Source organism: Chiloscyllium plagiosum, unplaced genomic scaffold (assembly GCF_037043375.1).
Source record: "Chiloscyllium plagiosum isolate Xiang-an unplaced genomic scaffold, Cpla_swu_hap1 HiC_scaffold_19, whole genome shotgun sequence".
NCBI classification, from domain to species: domain Eukaryota; kingdom Metazoa; phylum Chordata; class Chondrichthyes; order Orectolobiformes; family Hemiscylliidae; genus Chiloscyllium; species Chiloscyllium plagiosum.
Window position 1 is genome coordinate 66,398,955 of NW_028270157.1, and position 24,573 is coordinate 66,423,527.

A 24,573-nucleotide genomic window follows, 5' to 3' on the forward strand; every position below is an offset into this window, starting at 1 on the left:
TATATTTCTTTGTTGAGAGATTAAAATTGTTCTCTCTCCTTTGCAGTCAGCTTGTCCCCACTCATAACTTCCTGTTAACCCCCTAATCTCTCTACTCCATCTTCACCCTTCTTTGCATCCTCTTCCTTCAGCCCCCAGGAAACCTCTAATTCTCTCCACGTTCCCTGTTGCAACTGCATCCTCCTCCCTCCCCTAGCTGACACCAATGCCCAGATGGAAATCTTAAGTTCACCAAAAGCCTGCATATCCCAAGCAATGGTGACTCTCAACACTCACCCTCTCTAACTCTAGACCCTCCCCACGCCACTTACACATCCCTCTGGTTCTGGACTTCACACCACTACGCTAACTCTCTGACCCTGCACTCAGCACGCACAGCAACTCCTTCATGGTCAACAATGACTTTCCTCACTTCTTGCAGTTCTTACAATCATAGACTTAGATAGTTTACTAGCAAACTGACCAGCATTAATCCCAGAAAAACAACAGCCCATGACTGGAGATGTAGCTTCTCATCATGTTCGTCCAATCCATTCAAGAGGGGTGATTTTCTTTCATTGGCCATCCTCAATGTGTGCTGGATGCCTTTGGGACTTTGAGGTAAATCTGCACACTTGGCCCATAGGTTTCTATGACCTATTGGTCTTTCTACAGGTGGCAGATTTACCTCAATGTCCCAAACGCATCCAGGAAAAATGGCTCATGGAGTCTGCACAACCCTCCAAAGAGCATCCCAATGTATCCCCATATTTGACCATGGCTAATCCACCTAGCCCGCACATCGCTGGATACCATGGGGCAATTTAGCATGACCAATCCACCCAAACTGAACATTTTTTGGATTGTGGGAGGAAACCAGAGCACCTGGAGGAAACCCATGCAGACATGGGGAGAAACTCCACACAGCCACTTGCCAAAGGCTGGAATCAAACCCAAGTCCCTGGGTCTGTGAGGCAGAAGTGCTAATCACTGTGCCACCGTACCACCAACCCAATGTGTATTTGAGCATTGATATGAAGGTGTTGGAGAGGAGGCAGAAAAGATTCATGGTTGTGTTTCCAAGGGTGAGAGTCTGCATGAATATAATGGAGAAACTGGCACTGTTTTCTGCACAGAAGAACAGACCAAAACAAGATTTGATTGAGCTGTTCAATATTACAGAGTCAACTGGGGTAAAATAAAATTACTGTTCCACTGGTGAAAGGGCAAGAATCACAAGACAGGCTTAAAGGTCTTAAAAATCTGACAGAGGGAAAGCTTATTTTTTGAACAGGGAGTGATTAGGTAGATCCAATCATGGCTTTCAAAAGGAAATTTGATAAGCACCTTCACAGAGGAAAATAAACTGCAGACCTACAGGGGAGATAGTGGGAGTGTGACTGAGATGTTCTCACAGAGAGCCAGCATTGACATGGCAGACTGAATGGCCACAGCACACAGAAACAATTCCATGATTTAGACCCCTCCAGGGCAGCTAACGTACACTGAACGCTTACTTACCAGTGAAGACGTAGAGCATGTAGGAAAGCAGATAATCCTTCCATTACCAACAAAATAGCAACTGTTAAGATGGCAAAAATTGCAAATATGATGAAGACACCAATGAGGCCAGCCCAAGAAGCACTACTCAAGCCAATGCGCATCACCATGGTCCAGAGGACTTCAGATAGCTCTAGGAATAAAAGAGACATATATTGAGGTTGAATTGCATCTCAATACAGATATTTGGCAATTTCTGAACAAGATAGTAAGATTTTGGGGGCTAAGATTTTATTATTTTGGTAAGTCCATGTTCCTAAATGTTCAAGTACAGATACACAATTCACCCTTGGTCACTAGTATGCCAGTGTTATCCACATTATAGGAGTCCATAGCCTGTTCACAAAGTAAGCTCCAACTATGGGCCCAAGGACATGGTATTGTCAAGGGATCAGCAAACAGTTAAAACAAGTACTGTTCTCTCTCCATTTCTCAGTTATTATGCAGCTGAAGTAGTAAATATGGAGCAAACTTTTTTTTTTAAAAAAGTGAAGTTAAATTTTGAATTTCTTTGTCACTATTTTTTCCAGATATTATAGAAGTATATTTTCATTAAACAGAAAATGAGTGTATCTAGCATGATTAATGTAAGCCATCTGCAAATGATTAACACAAAAAGTTGAAAAAAAGTACTTTTCTCCCCCATACGTTGGGATTTCATTCTCTCCTGCCCTCTCTCCCCACTCCTCACTGGGAAAGTGCAGTCTGCTACAGATGGTTTTCACTGAAGAGTTTGTAAAGCAGAACAGTTCCTGATTTTACAGAATGCTGGACTGCCATCTGAAACAAAGTGAACTTTGAATAAAAGATTCAGTTCCATTCCACATCAGCAGCTCAAGCATTCGCCCATAGTGTCACCAGTCACCTCAGCTGGGGCCAAACCACTTGCTTACCTGCATGAGCCAAGCTCAGAGCCCACAACCGGAGATAGGATGCAGTGTTAGAGATGCAGCCAAGACAGTACTCAATTGTGTGGATGGCTTGGTGCACAAAAACATCACCAAAGTTGAACTGGAATAACACAAGAGAAAGAAATACTACTTGCAGCCATTACAGAAGTCTCTTTTCAATTATGCTAAGCTTCAAGTTCCAGCACCACCTCCACACCACAGCTTGCCACCTCTAGTTGATGAAAGCAGCAAATAACTGAGTCACATGCGGATTCTAAGTGTCATGGCAACTCATGTTAGATGGGGACATCCCTGTGGGGCAACAGGAAAAGAATGAATACCTGGATATACAGGAGCTATACATCTCTTACTGGGCCCCACAAGGAAGTGATCATGATGGAAGTGATTACAAGCAAGATAACAATGAGGTTTAGAGAATTTGCTAAAAATTCAATAACGACTCCACAATCTAAGACACAAGTAATTTGGTTTCCTGAAAAAAAATACCAGATTAAATGTCTGCTTTACATTTGTAGACTTTTCAGACAGTGTACTCAACCTTCACTGAGATGAAGATGAACATGGCCTTTGTTCACAATCACCGGAATAGACTATTAAACACTGCACGTACAGAATTTCCCAGAGTGTAATTCTAGTATCCCAGGCGGTTATACTGTCATTTTTAAACTGTCTGATTTGTTTTCTTGGCCAATTCACAACTGCACAGCCAGACTGCACAGGATTTAACAGGAGTGCACTGCATATGGGTCATGTAACGTTACGGATCATAAACTTATTCTTTACAGACATTTATCCTTCATTGTACATCGATTTAAATGTAAAACGGTGCCCTAAATGGTACAATCCTGAACAGTTATTATTTTGACATGTCAAGATTGGGCTTTAATCCCTGCGTTAGACTTGCCTCTTCACTGTGGTCATCACCATGGTCACTGGTGCTCCGTTGCTGGGGTTGTAGGATATCAACATCAACGTCAAGTGAAGCATATACATTCTCTGGTGCAGACTCCAACTGAGAGGCAAAAAAAAAACAAAAGGATCCAAAGTTTAGTCAACTAAGTTTCAGCTGCTAATCCTAGATGTTTCCAAACTATATGGTAGAAACAGGTCTGGTGGGAGAGGTCTCTGTATAACACTAGGGTACAGTACTGGTGGGGACAGGTCTGTCACTGCATAAGGAGAAAGTGAGGACTACAGATGCTGGAGATCGAGTTGAGAGTGTGTGGTGCTGGAAAAGCACAGCAGGTCAGGCAGCTCCAAGGAGCAGGAGAATCGTCGTTTCAGGCAGAAGGCTGGAGTGGGCCTCCTCTATCACTGTACCCTAACCATCTGATGCCTGGAGCCTCACTTTCCACCCCACCAACCTCTGGATACACTGTATCATCCTCTATTACTTCCACCACCTACAAACAGACTGCACCACTCGGGATATATTTCTTTCCCCACCCCATCTGCATTTCAGAGACCAAACCCTCTGCAACTCCCTTGTTAGATCCACACTCCCCACTAGCCCACACCCCACTCCCAGTACCTCCCCCTGCCAAAGTAAGAAGTGCAAAACCTGCGCTAACACCTCCCCTCCATTCAAAGCTCCAAAGGATCCTTCCACATCTGACAGATATTTAACCTGTACATCCACACATATCGTCTACTGTATCCATTGCACCCTATATTATCTCCTCTACATCAGGGAGATAGGACACCAACTTGCAGAACATTTCAGAGAACATCTGAGATACCCACACCAACCTATCCCTCCCCTCTGTGGCTGAAAAAGTTAACTCCCCCCTCCCATCCTACCAAGGACATGCAGGCCCTGGGCTTCCTCCACTGCTAAACCTTAACCATCCGATGCCTGGTGGAAGAAAGCCTCATCTTCTGCCTTGGGACCCTTCAACTACACAGGGTTAATGTGGATTTCACCAGTTTCCTCTCCCCCAACCTTATCCCAGTCCCGAGCCTCCAACTCAGCACCGCCCTCATGACCTGGCCATAGTCTTTCCCATCTATTTGCTCTACCTCCTCTCCAACCTATCACCTCCATTACCTATCACATAGCCAGCTACCTTACCCACAGCCCCATCCACCTCCCATTTATCTCCTAACCCCTCTGCCCACAAGCCTCTTTCCTGATGAAGGACTTATGCCCGAAACGTCAATTCTCCTGCTCCTTGGATGCTGCCTGACCTGCTGGGATTGTCCAGTACCACACTCTCAACTGTCACTGTACAGTACTGGATGGGACAGGTCGGTCTCTGTATAACACTGGGATACAGTACTGATGGGGATAGGTCTGTCTCTGTATAACACTGGGGTACAGTGCTGGTGAGGACAAGTCTTTGTCATGCAATTTCAGTATATTCCATAATAAAATTATGTAAATCCCTCCATTAATCTATAGTTTTAGTTTATCTTGAACCCAAAATGATTCCGGTTAAACTAAATTGTCCATAGTGTTCAGGGATGTGTAGGTGAGGTGCATTAGTCAGGGGTAAATGTAGAGTAATAGGATAGGGGAATGGGTCTGGTGGGTTACTCTTTCGAGGGTCGGTGTGGATTTGTTGGGCCAAAGGGCCTGTAGGGATTCTATGATCTATACTCCACTTGCCTAAACGAGTGCATCTCCAACAACAGTCTAGAAGAGGCCCATTTGATTAGCTCATTCACAAACATTCACTCCCTCCACCACCACGTGGTAGAAGTATATTGTTATGAAGGTGTAGAAGTGAACTGTACCTTTAAGTTAAAATCTAGCAGAACTACCTGACAGCACCAAGTGTTCTGAACAAGATACAATGTAACCTTTTGGTCCAGCAGCTAGTCTAGCTGGTTGCCTGGAGACAAAAACAAATTCGAATTGGGCCAATCAATTTAAATTATACCCCCAAAAACAAAATCAGATTCCAATCAAGTTTGAATTTAGTATTGACAATATCAAAAAAAAACCAATGACACAATCCATTGCTTTGGGGTATAAGACTGGGGAAAATGTGAGCAGTTGAGGGAGAACTGCCAAGCCACCGACATATGCAGACTGCCCAGAGAATAGTTCTCTTAAAAAGGTACCTTTATCAATCAGTGACCTGTGAAACAGAAATCCCCAAGAAAAAAATAAGACAGAGGAAGATATAATGAGAAGATTCAATGACTGGCTGGTTTTGAAATTTGAATTTTGGTAAATCTTAATTGGGGTTTTAAAAGACTAGTATTGTTGAAGGGGAAGGTAAAAGACAAGTTAGAGAAAGGAGTTGTAAGTCGTTGTTAGTTAATTATCCTGTGTTATACTTTAAGAAATAAAATTGTTAATATTTACTTTAAAAAAAGTGACCAATGGGATAGTTCTTGGCCTCTCGAATTTTCACAGATTACCACACGGGGTAAATCTTTTGTCTTGCTGGTTTAAAATGGGGGCGTGGGTACCCCATGTCATAACAATATACCATCTGCAAGATGTACCAAGACTCTTCATGTCTTCAAAACATATAAACACTACCATTCAAAAAGACAGGGCAGCAGATACAGGGAACCGCCACTTGTGAGATCCCTGTAAGCCTCTCACTGTCCTGACTTGGAAAATATCTCCATTCTTTCACAGTGGATGGGTCAAAATCCTGGAACTCCCTCCCTAATGGCATTGTGGGTGTACCTACAGTAAACAGATTGCAGCTCATCACTACCTTCTCAAGGGCAGCTCAGGACGGGCAATAAATGCTGACACAGTAGCAACGCCCACATCCAGTGAATGGAAAGAAAAGGAACAATTTTTCAAGGTCTAGATAGACTGGCCAGAGAGACATACTGTTCCCATGATTCAAGAGTGAAAACTAAAGTTCACAAGTTAAAGATCACTGCAAACAAAAATTATTTATGCATCAGAAAGTTTAGATCTGGAATGCATTGTGTGATGAAGAGAACACACACCACACAGTCGCTATCAAAAGGGAACTGGCTATGTACTTACAGCAGGAGGGGTGGGTGGGAGTGATGGGTTAGCAGAATGGAAATAGCTAAGTTGGCCAGGTTGAGAGTTAATCAGGACGGAGAAGAATATGAATGGTACCTAGAGAGTTACCCACCCCATTATATTCCTAACATACAACCATCAGTATTGAATTATCTTTATTCTTACCGCACGTTGAGCTTTTCTGTGATTCGATCGCAAAATGAAGGGCTTCAGAAAAAGCATCCAGGGGACAGCTATGATTGCAATAATCACCAGAAAGCTTTGAACCTCTTGCTGTGAAAAGAGAAAGTTAAGTTAGGGAAGGAGGGGAGGGGAGGGGAGGGGAGGAGAGGAGAGGGACAGACAGACATTGGAGTTCTCTTCAGTGCCTGTTCAGATTTGAAAAGCATGAATTCACTTTCATAAATCCATGCTGAATCTGTTTGATCCTGGCACTCTTCTCCAAATGTTCTATTATTAAATTTTACACAACAAGAGTCCAGCATTTTCTCCACTAGTAACATCAGGCAGACAAGTCTATAATTCTGTTTTCACACTGCCTCCTTTTTAATTAGTGGGGTTACATTATCCAATCCATAGGAACTGTTCCAGAGTCTATAAAATCTTGAGAGATGACCACCATCTCCATTTCTAGGATCACTTAAGTGACTGATCAGCCTTCAATCCTACTTTCCTACTAATAGTAATTTCCTTCAGTTGCTCTCTCTCCAACATATCTGCTACATACTTTGGGTTCTAGGACTGGAGACCTGTGACCAGCAGTATGCCCCAAGAACTAGTGCTGGGTTTGATGCTTTCTGTCACTGCTATAAGGGACTTGGATGTGAGTATAGGAGTAACGTTTAGTAAGTTTGCAAATGACATCAAAATTGGTTGTGTAGTGGACTGTGAAGGAGGTTACCTCAGAGTACATTGGGACCCTGGTCGGATGGGCCATTAGACAGAGGAGTGGCAGATGGAGTTTATTTTAGATAAATGTGAGCTGTTGCATTTTGGTAAGGCAAGCCAAGGCAGGACTTATACAGTTAATGATAGGGACCTGGGGAGTGTTACCGAACAAAGAACTTGGAATGCAGGTTCATCATTCCTTGAAGTTGGAGTTACAAGTAGGCAGTGAAGGCAGGCAGCATTTGGTACACTTGCCTTTGTTTGGTTAATGCAATGAGTATAGGAGTTGGGATGCCATGTTGCAGCTGTATAGGACATTAATTAGGCAACGTTTGGAATACTGCATTCACTTCTGGCCTCCCTGCTGTAGGAAAGTTGTTGTTAAACGTGAAAGGGTGCAGGAAAGATTTGCGGAGATGTTGCCGAGGTTAGAAGGTTGAAGTATCAAAGGTTGGTGGTAACCTTATAGAAGTCTATAAAATCATGAGGGGCATGGATAGGGTGAATAGTAAAGGTCTCTCCCCTAGCATAGTGGATTCAAAAACACATGTAAGGTAACAGGGCAAAGGTATAGAAGGGACCTCAGGGGCAATCTTTTCACACAGAGTGGTGAGAGTATGGAATGAACTGCCAGAAGAAGTGGAGGAGGCTGGTACAATCACAACATTTAAGAGACATCTGGATGGGTACATGATTAGGAAGGATTTAGCAGATATGGGCCAAGTGCTGGAAAATGGGACTAAATTAATTTAGGATTTCTGGTCTGCATGAACAAGTTGAATCAAAGGGACTGTTTCTGTGCTGTGCAACTCTATGACTCTACTTCTTTTGTGAACACTGAACCAAAGAATGCATTTAGTTGGCCAGCCATCTCTGCATTCCCCATTATAAATTCCCTCTGTTCCCACATTTGTCTTCAGCAATCTTTTTTCTTTTCATATACGTATGGAAACTTCTTCAGCCAGTTTTTTTGATTCTCACAAGTTACTCTCTCGATGGCTCCTCAGTGGATTGGTCCAGAAAACCATCCCATACCCATTCCAGCTCTTGCTTACAATACCTCAATTACCTTGTCAACTACCTGTTAAAAAAATTTTGTACATCTCTGCTTCTATTGTCCTTTCAAGTGGTAAGCACACAATCCTTACCACACTGAAAAATTACCTCCTCAAATCCCCTTGAAAACTTCTAGTTTTATTTCAAATCTAGTCATCCTGTATGGACCCTCAACTAACATATTAAGGTCCATTGCCCAGAAATATCTTGACTCCATTTAAAATGCTATTGCATGTTTGCAGCATCACTATATGTATATGATTAATAAAGGATATTTATCGGTCATTCGACCAGCGATTGAATTTTAGTCAAGGCATTTTAACAGCTCAAATAAAACACGTGGCACTTGCCTGGTGACTATATAACAGCTGGTTGGAAGGATCATTGTAACTAAATAGAAACATGTTGATGAAGTGTATTAGAATACTGGGAGCAATCTGAGAATTCTTAACGTGGTAAAAACACCACTTAAAAATAACCATGAAGACCAGGTAACCAAATAAACTCAAAATGAAGATCATCTCAGGGACAAACTGAAGGATGATGTTGATCTTGTTGTTAAAGTATCTATAAAACAGAAGGAGGGAAAGAACAAGTTATATTCAGGTCAAGACCTTGAAATGAATATTTGGCTCACTGAATGGATCAATACTTGCATTTATATACCACCATTCAGTCTTAAGACATAGAACGCACTTTTCAGCCAATGAGGCACTTTTAAAATATGTAATATTTTAATTTCATCTTGGTTTACATTTACAATATCAGAAACAGCACCCAACTTGTACGTAGCATAGCACGAACTATCAAAAAAACTATGCAATATTGTCCAGATAATGTGCTTTAGAAATATTGGTTGTGATTATTATTAGTCACTACACCATGAAGATTTCCTCTTTTCTTCCTTAAAATAATGCAGATGGAGCAGTGAGGAAATGCTGAACTGTCAGAGGTATTATCTTTCAGATGGGATTATAAACAAAGATTTCACCTATTCTCTTCAGTACTACTTGAAGGGGAGGAAGAGTCCTGCCTGGTGTCCTGGCCAATACTTACATCCCTTCTGTACATATTTTCAGGTCAAGGGTCAGTTAGTCTCAAAGCACTCACCGAAGATGTTAACGTTTACCATCCTCCAGTGAAAGGGATTTGCTGATTTCTAATCTTGCTCAACACGGACTCATTTCACACATTTGAAACTGCTTCAGAAGAATGTCCTTTACCTATAAAGAATTTCTGGCCTGAAGGAGGCAGTGTTGTTGGATCTGGCTGTTAAGTGGATGAATGAAGTACCAATAGGGAAAATACCCCAGGAACAGTGATCATATTATAATGAAGTATGAAAAAGGGTTATGAGTATTCTAGAGCAAGAATATTTAATTGGAGGAGTACCCAACTTCTGTCTGGAGAATGGAAATGTCATGGATAAACTGGAATCAGATTAATTGGAAAAGCTGGTATCTCAAAAGTTCTGGTTCCTGAAAACCGGCTCAGCGAATCACTAATTTTTGATGTTAAAGCTGGAGTTAGGTTCCTTTGCACATTTCTTTCATTGGAACAGCCGTGTACAGGTTGAAATGCTTTATGGAACAAGCACAATATTGTGCATTCCTGGCAGAAATACCTTATAATGAGATTAAGCACAAATACCTTATAATGAGATTAAGAAGAGAAACTTTGTACCATTAGTTACTTCAGGACCTTAGTTAAATAAACACCAAGTTGAAATGGTGTGCATGCCTACATTCATAAACAAAATAATCTTTAAAATGAAATACATTTAAAACATAGAAACTGTTTTTTAATTCTGTAAATTTATGCTAAAATACACAATTGATGAATCTGTAATTGACCAAACTCCATCTAGTGGAAAAAGTTGATCAGTGCAACAGAACTCTCTGCATTAACTAATTAGTCATTCAGTGGGCCTCAGTGCAAATTAAGAATGTGAGTCAGCAAAGAGGCAGATACTGGAGACTTTAAATGTAAGAAGAAAGGGCAGGAACAGGAAACCAACAGCAGAGTGGTGGGGTTTAATGGTGAAGAGGGACTGAAGACAGGGACAAAAACCAGGGGAAAGCTGTGGAACCCCTCAGGACGGAGGCTGGGAGATTTGACCTCAGACAAACTACACAACAGAAGTCTGATAAAAAAAAAATCACAATGTTGTTTGCCTCAATGCCAACCAAAATCTTGTTAATGGCATTGAAGCAAAACAACATTAACTGACTCAACCTTTAAAGGGGACTTACTGAAGGAGCTGGTGCAAGGGTATTTGATGTACTTTTCCAAACAGAGGGATAAGTAGGGCTATTTGGTCAGGGCTATTTGGTCAGGAATGATGCACAGTGCAAGTGAAATCATGCATCTAATTGAAAGGTCAATGAGTAAGTGAGATAAGGGAAGAGGAGAAACAAAGATAATACATGAGGATACCGGCAGCTAACATGAAATGGAATTCAAAAATCTTCAACAACCATACAAATAGCAAAGGGCTAACAGGAGGCAGGTTTAGGGTGATTAAGGACTTTGCTCAGAGACACTTTTCAACAGGAGTATTTCTCTCTCTCTTTATCAAGGATAATGGTATCAAAGTCACGATAAGGCAGTTGCAATACTGGATGGTCTAAAATCAGTTAAAGGGATAGGATTATGACAGACAATATTATTTGCCACTAAGTATCAGGCAGTGACCAATTCCAGTAAGGAGAGAACTTAATCATCTCCCCTTTAATCTTTTCATATCATTATCAATACTGAAATCCCACACTCAAAATTGAAGGGGTTTGCAAGTGAAGAAAGGGATGATGATTTTGGCACATTGGAGATTATACATTCAGAAGAATTCTGGCAAGGCAAGCATGTATTGATCATTTTTAGCCACCTTCAAAAAAAATTAGTAAAAGTCGGCCTTCTTAAACTGTTGCTGTCCATCCAGTGCATATATACCAACGGTGCTATTGAGGGAGGGAGTTCCAGGATTTTAACCCAGTGACAGCAAAGGAACAGCATTGTAATCCCAACCAGAATAGTGCATAGCTTGAAGACAAATGCTCCTGTGTAAAGGCTGCTGTTATCCCTTTATGTGGTACAAATCTTGGACTAGGAAGATGTTGTTGGGGGAGATTTGGCCAGTGGATGAAGCAAGTTTCTGTGTCCTGGATGGTGCCAACCTTTCTGCGCATTGTTAGATCTGTACTCATCCAGGTAAATAGGGTCAGTCCCAACATACCTCTTGAGTTATGCCTTGTATACAATGGGCAATTGGGTGGCGAGTTCCTCACCAGCAAATTCCTCGACCTGCTAGTATATCCACAGTATTTATATGCCTTGAGAGGTTTAATTCTTGGTAAATGCAAACCCCTTCAATTTTGAGTGTGGGATTTCAGTATTGATAATGATATGAAAAGATTAAAGGGGAGATGATTAAGTTCTCTCCTTACTGGAATTGGTCACTGCCTGATACTTAGTGGCAAATAATATTGGACCACTTAACTGAATGTTGTCCAAGTCTTGCTGCATGAGCTACTCAGCATTTGAAGAAATGGTCCTGAACACTGCAAAAGTCCAATATTCCCCAATGCTGACTGCATGACATGTCTTTGATGATACAACTGATCTGATTAGTGACTCCACCCCAAGTACCTCATGCAGCCATTTCCTCAATCGAAGGTGATTGTGGTCCAAAGACCACAACCATCTTCCCAAAAATATCCAACTGAGCCAAACAAGTGAAAGAAACAAGAGTAACGTATCAATTGTCGATGTGGCACAAAGTTTGTATCCCTTACCCATGCAACCACTGGACAGAGTGCCAAGCCTTCTCTCAGTCAGAGGAGAAAGTGAGGTCTGCAGATGCTGGAGATCAGAGCTGAAAATGTGTTGCTGAAAGATCAGTCCTCAGCAGAGGCCTCACCTTCATTCCCCTACGCTCCCAGATTGATGAATTCAACACGCGGCGTGACATCGAACAATTCTTCCGCCGCCTTCGCCTCCGTGCCTACTTCTTTAACCAAGACTCCCGCCCACCCTCTGACGACCCCTTCTCCTGCCTCCAACACACCCCATCCACCTGGACACCCCGTGCTGGCCTCCTACCTGCCCTCGACCTCTTCATAGCCAACTGCCGCCGCGATATTAACTGCCACCTGAACTCCCCCACCCCTCTCACCCACTCCAACCTCTCACCCTCGGAATGAGCAGCCCTCCACTCACTCCGTTGCAACCCCAACCTCACTATCAAATCAGCAGACAAGGGAGGCACGGTAGTAGTTTGGCTCACCGACCTCTTCACCGCTGAGGCCAAACGCCAGCTCGCAGATACCTCCTCCTACCGTCCCCTTGACCATGACCCCACCCCCCACCACCAAACCATCATCTCCCAGACCATCCATAACCTCATCACCTCGGGGGATCTCCCATCCACCGCCTCCAACCTCATAGTCCCACAACCCCGCACCGCCCGTTTCTACCTCCTGCCCAAAATCCACAAACCTGACTGCCCCGGCCGACCCATTGTCTCCGCCTGCTCCTGCCCCACCGAACTCATCTCCGCATACCTTGACACCGTCCTGTCTCCCTTAGTCCAAGAACTCCCCACCTACGTCCGGGACACCACCCATGCCCTCCACCTGCTCCATGATTTTCGCTTCCCCGGTCCCCAACGCCTTATTTTCACCATGGACATCCAGTCCCTGTACACCTCCATCCCCCATCACGAAGGACTTAAAGCCCTCCGCTTCTTTCTTTCCCGCCGTACCGACCAGTACCCTTCCACTGACACCCTCCTTCGACTGACTGAACTGGTCCTCACCCTGAACAACTTCTCTTTCCAATCCTCCCACTTCCTCCAAACGAAAGGAGTAGCCATGGGCACCCGCATGGGCCCCAGCTATGCCTGCCTCTTCGTAAGATATGTGGAACAATCCATCTTCCACAACTACACTGGCCCCAACCCCCACCTTTTCCTCCGCTACATCGATGACTGTATCGGCGCCGCCTCGTGCTCCCACGAGGAGGTTGAACAGTTCATCCACTTCACCAACACCTTCCACCCCGACCTCAAATTCACCTGGACAGTCTCAGATTCCTCCCTCCCCTTCCTCGACCTTTCTATTTCTATCTCAGGCGACCGAATCAACACGGACATCTACTACAAACCGACCAACTCCCACAGCTACCTGGACTACACCTCCTCCCATCCTGCCCCCTGTAAAAACGCCATCCCATTCTCCCAATTCCTTCGACTCCGCCACATCTGCTCCCAGAGGACCAGTTCCAAAAACGCACAACCCAGATGGCCTCCTTCTTCAAGGACCGCAATTTCCCCCCCGACGTGGTCGACGATGCCCTCCACCGCATCTCTTCCACTTCCCGCTCCTCCGCCCTTGAGCCCCGCCCCTCCAACCGCCACCAGGACAGAACCCCACTGGTCCTCACCTACCACCCCACCAATCTCCATGTACAGCGCATCATCCACCGTCATTTCCGCTACCTCCAAACGGACCTCACCACCAAGGATATATTTCCCTCCCCTATCAGCATTCCGTAAAGACCACTCCCTCCGTGACTCCCTCGTCAGATCCACACCCCCCACCAACCCAACCTCCACTCCTGGCACCTGCCCCTGCAACCGCAGGAGGTGCAAGACTTGCGCCCACACCTCCCCCCTCACCTCCCTCCAAGGCCCCAAAGGAAACTTCCATATCTGCCACAGATTCACCTGCACCTCCACACACATCATCTATTGCATCCTCTGCACCCGATGTGGCCTCCTCTATATTGGGGAGACAGGCCGGCTACTTGCGGAGCGTTTCAGAGAACATCTCTGGGACACCTGGACCGACCAACCAACCCAACCACCCTGTGGCTCAACATTTCAATTCCCCCTCCCACTCCACCAAGGATATGCAGGTCTTTGGACTCCTCCATCGTCAGACCACAACAAAACGACGGTTGGAGGAAGAACGCCTCATCTTCCGGCTAGGAACCCTCCAACCACAAGGGATGAACTCGGATTTCACCAGTTTCCTCATTTCCCCTCCCCCCACCATGTCTCAGTCAAATCCATCGAATTCAGCACCGCCTTCCTAACCTGCAATCTTCTTCCCGACCTCTCCGCCCCCACCCCAGTCTGACCTATCACCCTCACCTTGACCTCTTTCCACCTATCACATTTCCGACACCCCTCCCCCAAGTCCCTCCTCCCTATCTTTTTTTTTAGCCTGCTGGACAAACTTTCCTCATTCCTGAAGAAGGGCTTATGCCCGAAACGTCGATTCTCCTGTTCCCTGGATGCTGTCTGACCTGCTGCGCTTTTCCAGCAACACATTTTCAGCTCTTCTCTCAGTCAGAAGTTTATCTGTTTGCTAGTGATTATATGTCAAAAAGTTTTCCCTAGTTCTAGTGTGCCTGGGGACATTTACTGTCACAAAAAAAGTCCTGTGGGCGGCACGGTGGCACAGTGGTTAGCACTGCTGCCTCGCAGCGCCAGAGACCCGGGTTCAATTCCCGCCTCAGGTGAATGACTGTGTGGAGTTTGCACATTCTCCCCGTGTCTGCGTGGGTTTCCTCCGGGGGCTCCGGTTTCCTCCCACAGTCCAAAGATGTGCAAGTCAGGTGAATTGGCCATGCTAAATTGCCCGTAGTGTTGGGTAAATGTAGGGGTATGGGTGGGTTACGCTTTGGCGGGTCGGTGTGGACTTATTGGGCCGAAGGGCCTGTTTCCACACTAAGTAATCTAAAGTAATCTAATCTAATGTAACATATATAAATACAGAAATTGCTAGAAAAGTTCGCAGGTTTGGCCGCATCGGTGGAGAGAAATCCCAGTTAAAGTTTCAGGTCGAGTGACCATTCCTCAGAATTCTGAATTTGATTTCTTTCCACAGATGCTGCCAGATCTGCTGAGCTTTTCCAGCAATTTTTGTTTGTGTTTCTGCTTTACAACATCCACAGTTCTTGTTTTTTGTGATATATAAATATCAGTCTACGTAAACAAATCTGAAATAAACTCTTGCACTTACAGGTGATTGAAAATACTGAGGACCACACCGAAGATCATCTGTACAATACCAAGGATGACTGACATCTTCATCTTGTAGGAGTTGAGGAAAGTTAACTTGTTTGAAGCTATATTCCAAATCTTTGAAATAACAAAGAATGCCTCTTACTAGCTGTTGGAGGTGAAGTCAAAAGTAATTTGAAGACAATAATTTGCACTGAATTTATATGTAAACTCTCAAATGACACTACATTAAATTCCTCTCTGTGACCTCAAGTGATGTGTGCACTCTGTAACCATGCACCTTTACTATCCCTTATTCAATTATAGGCTGTTCATTAAACAGATTTGGTGTTTTGGTTCACGTTGAATGTCAAATGCTCCAAGTTTATCACTTCTGTTAATGATGATGATATGGTCATTTGGTTAAGACCATAAAACAGAAGAGCAGATGTAGGCCATTCAGCCCATCAAGTCTGCTCTACTCTGGCTGATCTGATAATCCTCAACTCAATTTTTCATAACCCTCTATCCCCTTCCTGATTAAAAATCTACCTAAGCCTTGAATATACTTCAAAACCCAACCTTGACAGCCCTTTGTGGTCAAAAAAATCCACAGATCACTCCCTTGAGATGAAAATCCTCCCGTGTCTTATGGCCTCTGTTTTAAATGGGCAACCCTTGAATCCAAGATTATATCCTCTGTTCCAAGACTCTCACCCAAGGGGAATCAAACTCTCCGCATTTACCACATCAGATCCTGTATGAAATCTTGTAGGCTTCAATAAGCTCTCATTCTTCTATATTCCAACAAATACAGGTCCAACTTACTCAATCTTTCATAAGACAGTCTCTCCTCCATGACTGGTATCAACCTAATGACTCTTCTTTCATCTGCACCCAATGACAGTATATCTTTTCTTAGCTAAGGGTCCAAAATCTTTCACAGTATTCCAATGGTCCTATAGTTTACCTTCCATTTATATTCCACCCTTTTGAAATGAAGGTCAATATTCTATTTCTCTTCCCTTTTATCCACTGAACATGGATGCTAGCTTTTTATGATTCATGGATGAGGACTCCCAAAACTGAGTCTACGGTCTTTCTGCATTAAAACAAATCTGCTTCTCTATACTTCCTGCCAAACCTTACCTTTACCATATGACGTTCCATCCACAATGTTTGTTGCCCACTCATTTAATCTGTATTCCATTTTTAAAAATCATTTGTGGGACTTGGGCGTCATTGGTAGCCCATCCCTATTTGCTCTCGAGAAGGTGGTGGTGAGCTGTCTTCTTGACAACCAAGGGGCTTGCAATGCCATTTCGGAGGGCAGTTGAGAGTCAGCCACTTTGCTGTGGCTCTGGAGTCACATGTCAGCCAGACCAGGTAAGGATGGCAGATTTCCCTCCCTAAAGGGCATTAGTGAACCAGATGGGTTTTTTCAGCAATTGACAATGGTTTCATGATCAGTCGACACTTAATTCCAGATTTTTAAAAAATTCAAATTCCACCAGCTGCCGTGACAGGGTTTGAAACCATGTTCCCAAACATTATTCTGGGTTTCTGGATTAAAAGTCAAGCGATAATGCCACTAGGCCATCACCTCCCCTTTGCTGACTCTGGAGTCATCCTCTCACACTTGCTTTTAAATCTTAGAATTCCTACAGCCCAGCAAATTCGCACCAACTCTCCAAACAGCATCCCACTCAGACCCATCCGCTACCTATTCCTATAACCCTGCATTCTCCATGGCTAACCCATCTAACCTACACATCCCTGGACACTGTGGGCAATTTAGCATGGCCAAATCCACCTGACCTGCGTATCTTGGACTGTGGTGGGAAACAGGAGCACCCAGAGGAAATCCACACAGACAAGGGGAGAACATGCAAATTCCACAGACACAGTCACCCAAGGCTGGAATCAAACCCAGATCCTTGGTGCTGCGAGGCAGCAGTGCTAACAAGTGAGCCACTGTGCCACTCCAGAGAAACTCCATGAGAAGTGGGAGAAAGGAAACTTGCAGTGCAAAAACCATCCCACAATTAACATTGGAAAGAATGTAGTAAGTGGGTTGGGTACGTTTTGGCGCCGCCCTTTTGGCGCCAATCATTTGGCCCCGCCATTTTGGCTCTAAACTGTTTTGGCGCTCATTACTTTGGCACTGAGCTGTTTTGGCGCCAATTCAGAATAAAAAAAAGTTTTGTTTGGTTAAAGCAGAGAGGATGACTAACAACCTGATGTAATTTTCTCAACTAGCAAGAGTTGATAATCAAAGCTGTAATGACCCGCTGTAGATTCAAATCTCGTTTTGTAATCATTTTCTCATTTAACAATTGTTAATAGTCATCTACTACCTTGATGATACTTAAGCCCTTCTGTCTTCACATTGGAAAGCTGTAATACAATTTTCTTTCTATTTTCTTGTAGAGCCCATACCAGAAATGGCTGAAAACATTCTAAGCAAGAGAGACAAACCAAAATTTTCACATGATGGTTATGTATTGTAGTAAGTATGCAATAATCCTCACCGGGTCAATTCCAAATGGATATGGATTGCCAGAGAACACACCTGGCACTGCAGGATCTAACTGTAGTGATGGGTTGTTTTCAATAACATGGTTACTGCACAAAGAATGAAACAAAAAGTCAAGGAATCATCACCTTTTCTGAGTTAAAGACAGACAAATTACTGCAGATTCTGGAGTCCATACTGAAAACAAAGTTAGATTAGATTAGATTACTTACAGTGTGGAAACAGGCCCTTCGACCCACCGAAGCGCAACCCACCCAGACCCATTCCCCTACATTTACCTCTTCACCTAACACTACGGGCAATTTAGCATGGCCAATTCACCTAACCTGCACATTTTTGGATTGTGGGAGGAAACCGGAGCACCCGGAGGAAACCCACGCAGACACGGGGAGAATGTGCAAACTCCACCCAGAGTCGCCAGAGGCGGGAATTGAACCCGGGTCTCTAGCGCTGTGAGGCAGCAGTGCTAACCACTGTGCCACCGTGCCGCCCATGGTCAGGCAGCATCTGTGGAGAGAACGAGCAAGCTAATATTTGAGTCTAGATGACTTCATCAGAGATGAAATGTTCTGATGAAGACTCCCCTTCCCTAGCACTTTGTTTTCAATATCAAACATAACAGGGAATATTAAAGTCATTGAATCAGTCCAGAGATAGACTATTACATTAACACTTACAGCAAAAATTTCTCAGTCTAGCACCTTTAAGAGGAAATTGCCAAGAAGCTGCTCATTGGGGTAATCTGAAGAGGGTTGAAACTTTATTGCTGGAACAGCACAGCAGGTCAGGCAGCATCCAGGGAACAGGAGATTCGACGTTTCGGGCACAGGCCCTTCTTCAGATTCCTGAAGAAGGGCCTGTGCCCGAAACGTCGAATCTCCTGTTCCCTGGATGCTGCCTGACCTGCTGTGCTGTTCCAGCAATAAAGTTTCAACTTTGATCTCCAGCATCTGCAGACCTCACTTTCTCCCCTAATCTGAAGAGGGCACAGAGCTAAATGAGATATTGTGAAAGGGGGGGGGGTCAAAGGCTTTGTCAGAGATTTGGGCCTGATGTACGGTCTTAAAGGAGCACGAGATGAAGCAGCACAAGGGTTGAAGGAGCAAATAACAAAACATGGAGTCTAGCTCCTGAAAACAATTACTAATCATGGGGCATAGTTCAGGGAAGCACAAAAGGGTAAAAAGGCAGGATAATGGATTGCTTCAATTGGATGAAAAGGGCAGGAGCAATAGAAAGGGATCTGGAGGAATGAGGCAATGAAGGAATGGAGAACATGGAGTATTCAATTTGAGACATTCGGGACCCAAGTTTAAATGTCTGTATTATCAGAATTAGGAACTTCTATTGTCATGGAAGGGCAATCAAATAGTTGTACGAATACAGTTCAGCCTTTATAATAAGCAGATCTTCCAAATAAACAGTTCGCTTGTGATAGATAATCCTATGCAGAAGTATGGAGTTACGATTGTCTTTAACAATTCTGGAAGGGGGCCAGGGTTCCGGCTCCTATTAACTCCCCTTCTCACAATGGGAATATGGGGAGATTAGCCCCCTGTAGTTTAATAGCCTACAAGTCCAGTAAGGCCCCCATTATATCTTAGTCATAACCAACCTGCATTGAGTGAAAACCTCCGACCTGACACACAAATATTTGGCCAAGGTATCAGATAGCTCACAATAGTGGATTATTCTTCACCGTTAAAGAGTGAAGGAAAGAAATTATTTATGCTGGCGACAGATCCTCAGATGTTACGCTCGCAGGGAACATGGCTTCTGGATCAAACTCAGCCTTAAATACAGAAACAAGCAACCAGAATTTCAAGCCAGAAATAGTCACGTGTAACAAATGGAGAATGCAGGAGAAACTCAGCAAGTCTGGGCAACATCTATGGACTGAGAAGTAGAGTTAATGTTTTGAGTCCATTATGAGGGTTCTTCATAATTTCTGCTTCAGATTTCCAAAATGTGTAATATTTGGTTTTATTTGAAGCACCTGACTGTGTATAGGTTACTGAAGAGAGAACATGTACACCTGTTGACATCTACTCAAATTGTTGATCAAGTCAGAAGTCACCTGATGAAGGGGCAGCGCTCCAAAAGTTTGTGATTTCAAGTGAACCTGTTGGACAATAACCTGGTTTTGAGAGACTTCTAACTTCATCCACCCCAGTCCAACACTGGCACCTCCACATCATGGGCGATTGTTGGACCAAGTAAACTCTCCAGAACATGTTCTGTTCTAACTTGGGGTGCAAAGGTGAGGCTAGAGGTTCCAGCTGAGAACACTTGGAATTTGCAGATAGCGTTTGACCATCAATGGCTCTCAAGAAACCTTCAAATCCTAGAAAACTATTAACTTGGTTAGAAAATCAAGTCAGCATTTGGAATATCAAAGAACAAAGAGTTGCATTTCTGTGGGATTTTGATCAATCATTTCAGCAGCATATCGACAGGGAACTTGACAAAAATGCCAGCTTCACCAACCTTCCACTCCACTTACTGTGGACCATTGGGAGAATCCCATTCCAGTGGAAACAATGACTCCAACTTCACGTGCCACCATTTCACTGCACCTCACTGAATTTGAACAGTTATCATCCAATCTCACATTATTGGCATTCTCTATTATTAATTACCAAATGATCAGCCGGCATTGGTTACAAGACTTACTTCCAACTTCCATTGCGAAACATGGCCCTCACATGCCAGGACGATCCAAATATGTTGAAGGATTTCGAAAAGCAATCGTTGTAAATGAATCCAGTGTAAATGGAAAATATGCTCATCAACAGGATGAGGTAACGTCCATTGAAGAAGGTGTTCCAGATCTGAGTTTGGAGCAACAAAAGGAGCTTTAGGCTTTATCCTGAGTTTTATGCCATGGTTGTAGGGAGACAATTAACTTTATCAGTTAAATAGCTCCATCTATCTGAAATTGTTGTCAATGAACAACATTTAGAAGGCTAAGGAATGGAACAGATTACTTGACCAAAGGGCTACCCAAGTTTAAAAAGTCAAATTAAAGGGGTTTCAGAGAAACCTGGATTATATCCTTCAGATTGACAGATTGAAAGAAAATTTAACTTCGTTGCTTAAAATAATAAAAAAAAAAGATTCAACTGGATCAATTGAAAGAAAACATTTTCTCTGGCAGGGACAAAGAACACAAAGGCAGAATTTTGAAATTGGAACCTCACAATAGGGAAGCACTTCTTCCTATCATCAAAAGTCTATAGGTCAATGAAAGTTTTAAACTAGAATTTTGGATTATTGAGATATGTGGATAAAACTTGAGTACATTATTCATTCCCTAATATGATGAAAAGGTGATTAATATAATTTGTACAACTCCAATTTCAAAATAGATATTTATTTTTGTGGTGTTTTCTCAGGAAAAAAAGCGTTATATTGTTTGGATTACCACAGCTAGGGTAAATATTGGAGGCCATTACCATTGTTTTCAGTTAAGAATCTAGGAATAAGCAACTTTATAAAAAGAAAAATCAGTCCAAAAGATCAGGGTTGAGTTCAGAAACAAATTTAGTTTTACACCTAGAGTTCAGGGAACAAGTCACATCAACAGAAGGATTTAAGATTGTGAAACTTCCAAACCAAGAAATTTGATTAAATAAACATCTGCAGCTGAAAAGCTGAGAAGGTTTAGGCTCAAATTTATGAGAATTTCATGGCAGCAGACTTAAAAACTCAAATTGCCTCCACAATTCATGGCAAGAATTAATAAGGTGTCACGTTAAGTAGAGACTTTGAGATTTCAACTGAGAGCACAATTTCTCTGGACATGAATCAATTTATGATAGCAACAGGGTACAGGTTGAAACTTTATTTTGCTATGTATTCTGACTGTTTTGGTTTGTTTTATAACTCTCCTTCTTACAAAGTTCTTTTCTAATTCTTCAATAAATTGCTGTTCTGTTTTGAAGGAAATTTGCAGTCTTGTGTAAATATAGCCCAGTGATCAACTAATTAACATTAACTAAACAAAAACAAATCACACATGATCCACCAAGCCAGACTTGAGTTGTCCAGTAGCACTATCAACTAGGATCATTACACTCAAAATGGCAGAACAGAATCTTGGGGCTGAATGGTCTACAGTCCTCTTCCTATAAAAGTGGCTTTGCATACATTGGATTTACCACAATTTAAATGTGCTTTAGCTTCCATGTTATCTAAACAAGGGGATCAACACTTCCATCGTGCAACACATATTGGCAGCAGGTAACTGTCAACATTTAAAGTGGACATTCTGACAATGCTGTATTGGTATCTTACGGTCTTATACAGGCAGATGGCCAGAACTGGATACAAGCCCCTGCAGTAACCTGCTCTCAGCTAGAGGTATACCTTCAGAAAACCCGCACATGGAAGGGATAATGTAGCTGTGTAAACAAAATTTGACTTTATTTTCTCTCTTTCTGCAGGTAGTTACAATTCTACCCACTTTTACTGAGTATCTCACCCAATGACCATTAAATGTAAACAATAGCATTTTTGACTATGAGGGGAATCACAGCTAAGCTCGATTCCATCCTCATTTGGCAGCCATATGCATTGCTTGCATAATTTATCCCTTTCTACCTCAGGCTTTTTTTGAGATTGCGTGTCCTAAATTACCATTGTCATGGTGGAGGTCGAACTGGGATCTTCCTGACTTAAATGGTTCACCCAATCACTACCTGAATGAGACAAGCATTTGAAGAAATGCTAAGGTGACATGACTCAACAAAGAGCACCATTTTCTGGTCAACATTTATCCTTCAGCCAATGCCATAAAAATAATTTTCAACAACAGATTATCTAGTCATATTTCTTTGTCCTTTGTGGGAGCTTGCTATGGGCAATTTGGTTGCTGTGTTTCCTAACTACAACAGTGACTACACTTCAAAAGATTATAAATCAACTATGAAACATTTTGGGATAACCTGAAACAGTGAAAGATTAAGTGCTTGTATTCTCTCTCTTTCGGCTAATTCTACAAAGAATTTCATATCATAGCTAAAATAATGTGGGAGCATATGGCTTGAATGCGGAATCACCTGTGTGGATACAGGCACTACCTTCAGTCTAACCATTATCTCACCCAAATGCCCAACCAAAGCTCTAACTTTTCTTTTATCCATTTGAGAGACATGGGTGTCATTGGTTGGGCCACCATTTATTACTTGTGCCTTATTGCCCATGAGAATGTGGTGGTGAGCTGCTTTGTTGAACTGCATTAGCTCATGTGCTGTAGATGGACTCTTAATTTTGACCCAGCGACAGTGAAAGAGGAGAGATATTTTTCCAGGTCAGGATAATGACTGGCTCAGCGGGGATCTTGCAGGTTGTGGTGTTCCATGTATCCGCTGCCCTTGTCCTTCTAGATGGAAACGGTCATGGCTTTGGAAGGCGCTGTCTGATGATCTTTGTCAAATTTCTATAGTGCATCTCCTAGATAGTACACACTGCTGGTACTGAATGTCAGTGGTGGAGGAAGTGGATGTAATGTCAATGAAGCTTGCTGCTTTGTCCTGGATGGTGTCCAACTTCTTGAGTGTTGTTGGAGCTGCACCCATCCAGGCAACTGGGGAGAATTCCATCACACTCCTGACTTGTGCCTTGTAGATGGTGACAGACTTTGGGGGAGGCAGATGGGGAGTTACTCGCTGCAGTATTTCTAGCCTCTGACCTGCTTATGTAGCCATTGTATTTATATGGCTAGCGTAGTTCATGATCATGCTTCTCCAAGTGCATGCCAAAATCTTCACCCACCTCATTGCCACCTTTCTGGTCAGCAAACTCTTTCTCATTGATGATCATGATAAGTGCAAAACCAAGCAGAACCGCTCCATGTCCACAATCGCCAAACATGACAGCAAACAGAAATGGAAAGGTGATGATCGTATATGGAGCTGGAGAAACAAAACAGAACTTCTCTCAAACTATTGCATACCATGGGATAATGTTAGGAGAAGGTTGGCAAATTTCGAATGACATAATATACACAATATAGTAAAAAGCAACAATTAAGTTCATTATAGCTGAAGGTTTCAGCTTTGAAACAAAAGCGATGAATAGATGCATAGTCACACAGAATTGACTTAAGGTTGCCTCTTGTGGCAGTGGTCACAGAATCAAAGTCTAAATCATGTCACCACCAATCAGAAGGAAAAAAAGAAATAGGAGTGAGGAAAATGAATATTACATAGAACATAGAAGAATACAGCGCAGTACAGGCCCTTGGGCCCTCGATGTTGCGCCGATCCAAGCCCACCTAAACTACACTAACCCACTATCCTCCATATACCTATCCAATGCCCTCTTAAATGCCCATAAAGAGGGAGAGTCCACCACTGTTACTGGCAGGGCATTCCATGAACTAACGACTCGCTGAGTGAAGAACCTACCCCTAACATCAGTCCTATATCTACCCCCCCTTAATTTAAAGCTATGCCCCCTTGTAATACCCGACTCAATACGCGGGAAAAGGTTCATACTGTCGACCCTATCTAACCCCCTAATCATCTTGTACACCTCAATCAAGTCACCCCTAAACCTTCTTTTCTCTAGTGAAAACAGCCCCAAGTGCCTCAGTCTTTCCTCATACGATTTTCCTTCCATACCAGGCAACATCCTGGTAAACCTCCTCTGCACCCGTTCCAATGCCTCC

The 24,573-nt window shown here is 43.1% G+C and overlaps 1 protein-coding gene and 1 long non-coding RNA gene across 8 annotated transcripts in view; one reads left to right on the top strand and one right to left on the bottom strand.

Annotated features, from left to right (window-relative positions):
• Positions 1 to 20,567, top strand: part of LOC148146808 (uncharacterized) — a 49,494-nt gene extending 28,927 nt beyond the window's left edge. For 2 of the 4 annotated variants that reach the window (XR_015760502.1, XR_015760500.1), the window contains 3 exons: positions 15,386 to 15,554; positions 17,795 to 17,873; positions 19,911 to 20,567. This is a non-coding gene — a long non-coding RNA (uncharacterized LOC148146808). Of the gene's footprint in view, positions 1 to 15,385; positions 15,555 to 17,794; positions 17,874 to 19,893 lie in introns of all 4 variants that reach the window. The other 2 variants (XR_015760503.1, XR_015760501.1) reach the window with 2 other exon arrangements.
• The window catches only part of LOC122559478 (V-type proton ATPase 116 kDa subunit a 4-like), a 76,508-nt gene that overhangs the window by 1,187 nt on the left and 50,748 nt on the right, over positions 1 to 24,573 (bottom strand). For 3 of the 4 annotated variants that reach the window (XM_043708970.2, XM_087997501.1, XM_087997502.1), the window contains 9 exons: positions 23,676 to 23,815; positions 20,574 to 20,731; positions 17,896 to 17,989; positions 15,384 to 15,502; positions 8,709 to 8,925; positions 6,580 to 6,687; positions 3,355 to 3,462; positions 2,433 to 2,550; positions 1,501 to 1,672 (listed from right to left, as the gene is read on the bottom strand). In XM_043708970.2, coding sequence (XP_043564905.2) covers positions 1,501 to 1,672; positions 2,433 to 2,550; positions 3,355 to 3,462; positions 6,580 to 6,687; positions 8,709 to 8,925; positions 15,384 to 15,502; positions 17,896 to 17,989; positions 20,574 to 20,731; positions 23,676 to 23,815 — 1,234 coding nt within the window. Of the gene's footprint in view, positions 1 to 1,500; positions 1,673 to 2,432; positions 2,551 to 3,354; positions 3,463 to 6,579; positions 6,688 to 8,708; positions 8,926 to 15,383; positions 15,503 to 17,895; positions 17,990 to 20,573; positions 20,732 to 23,675; positions 23,816 to 24,573 lie in introns of those variants that run through there. The other variant, XM_087997503.1, reaches the window with a different exon arrangement.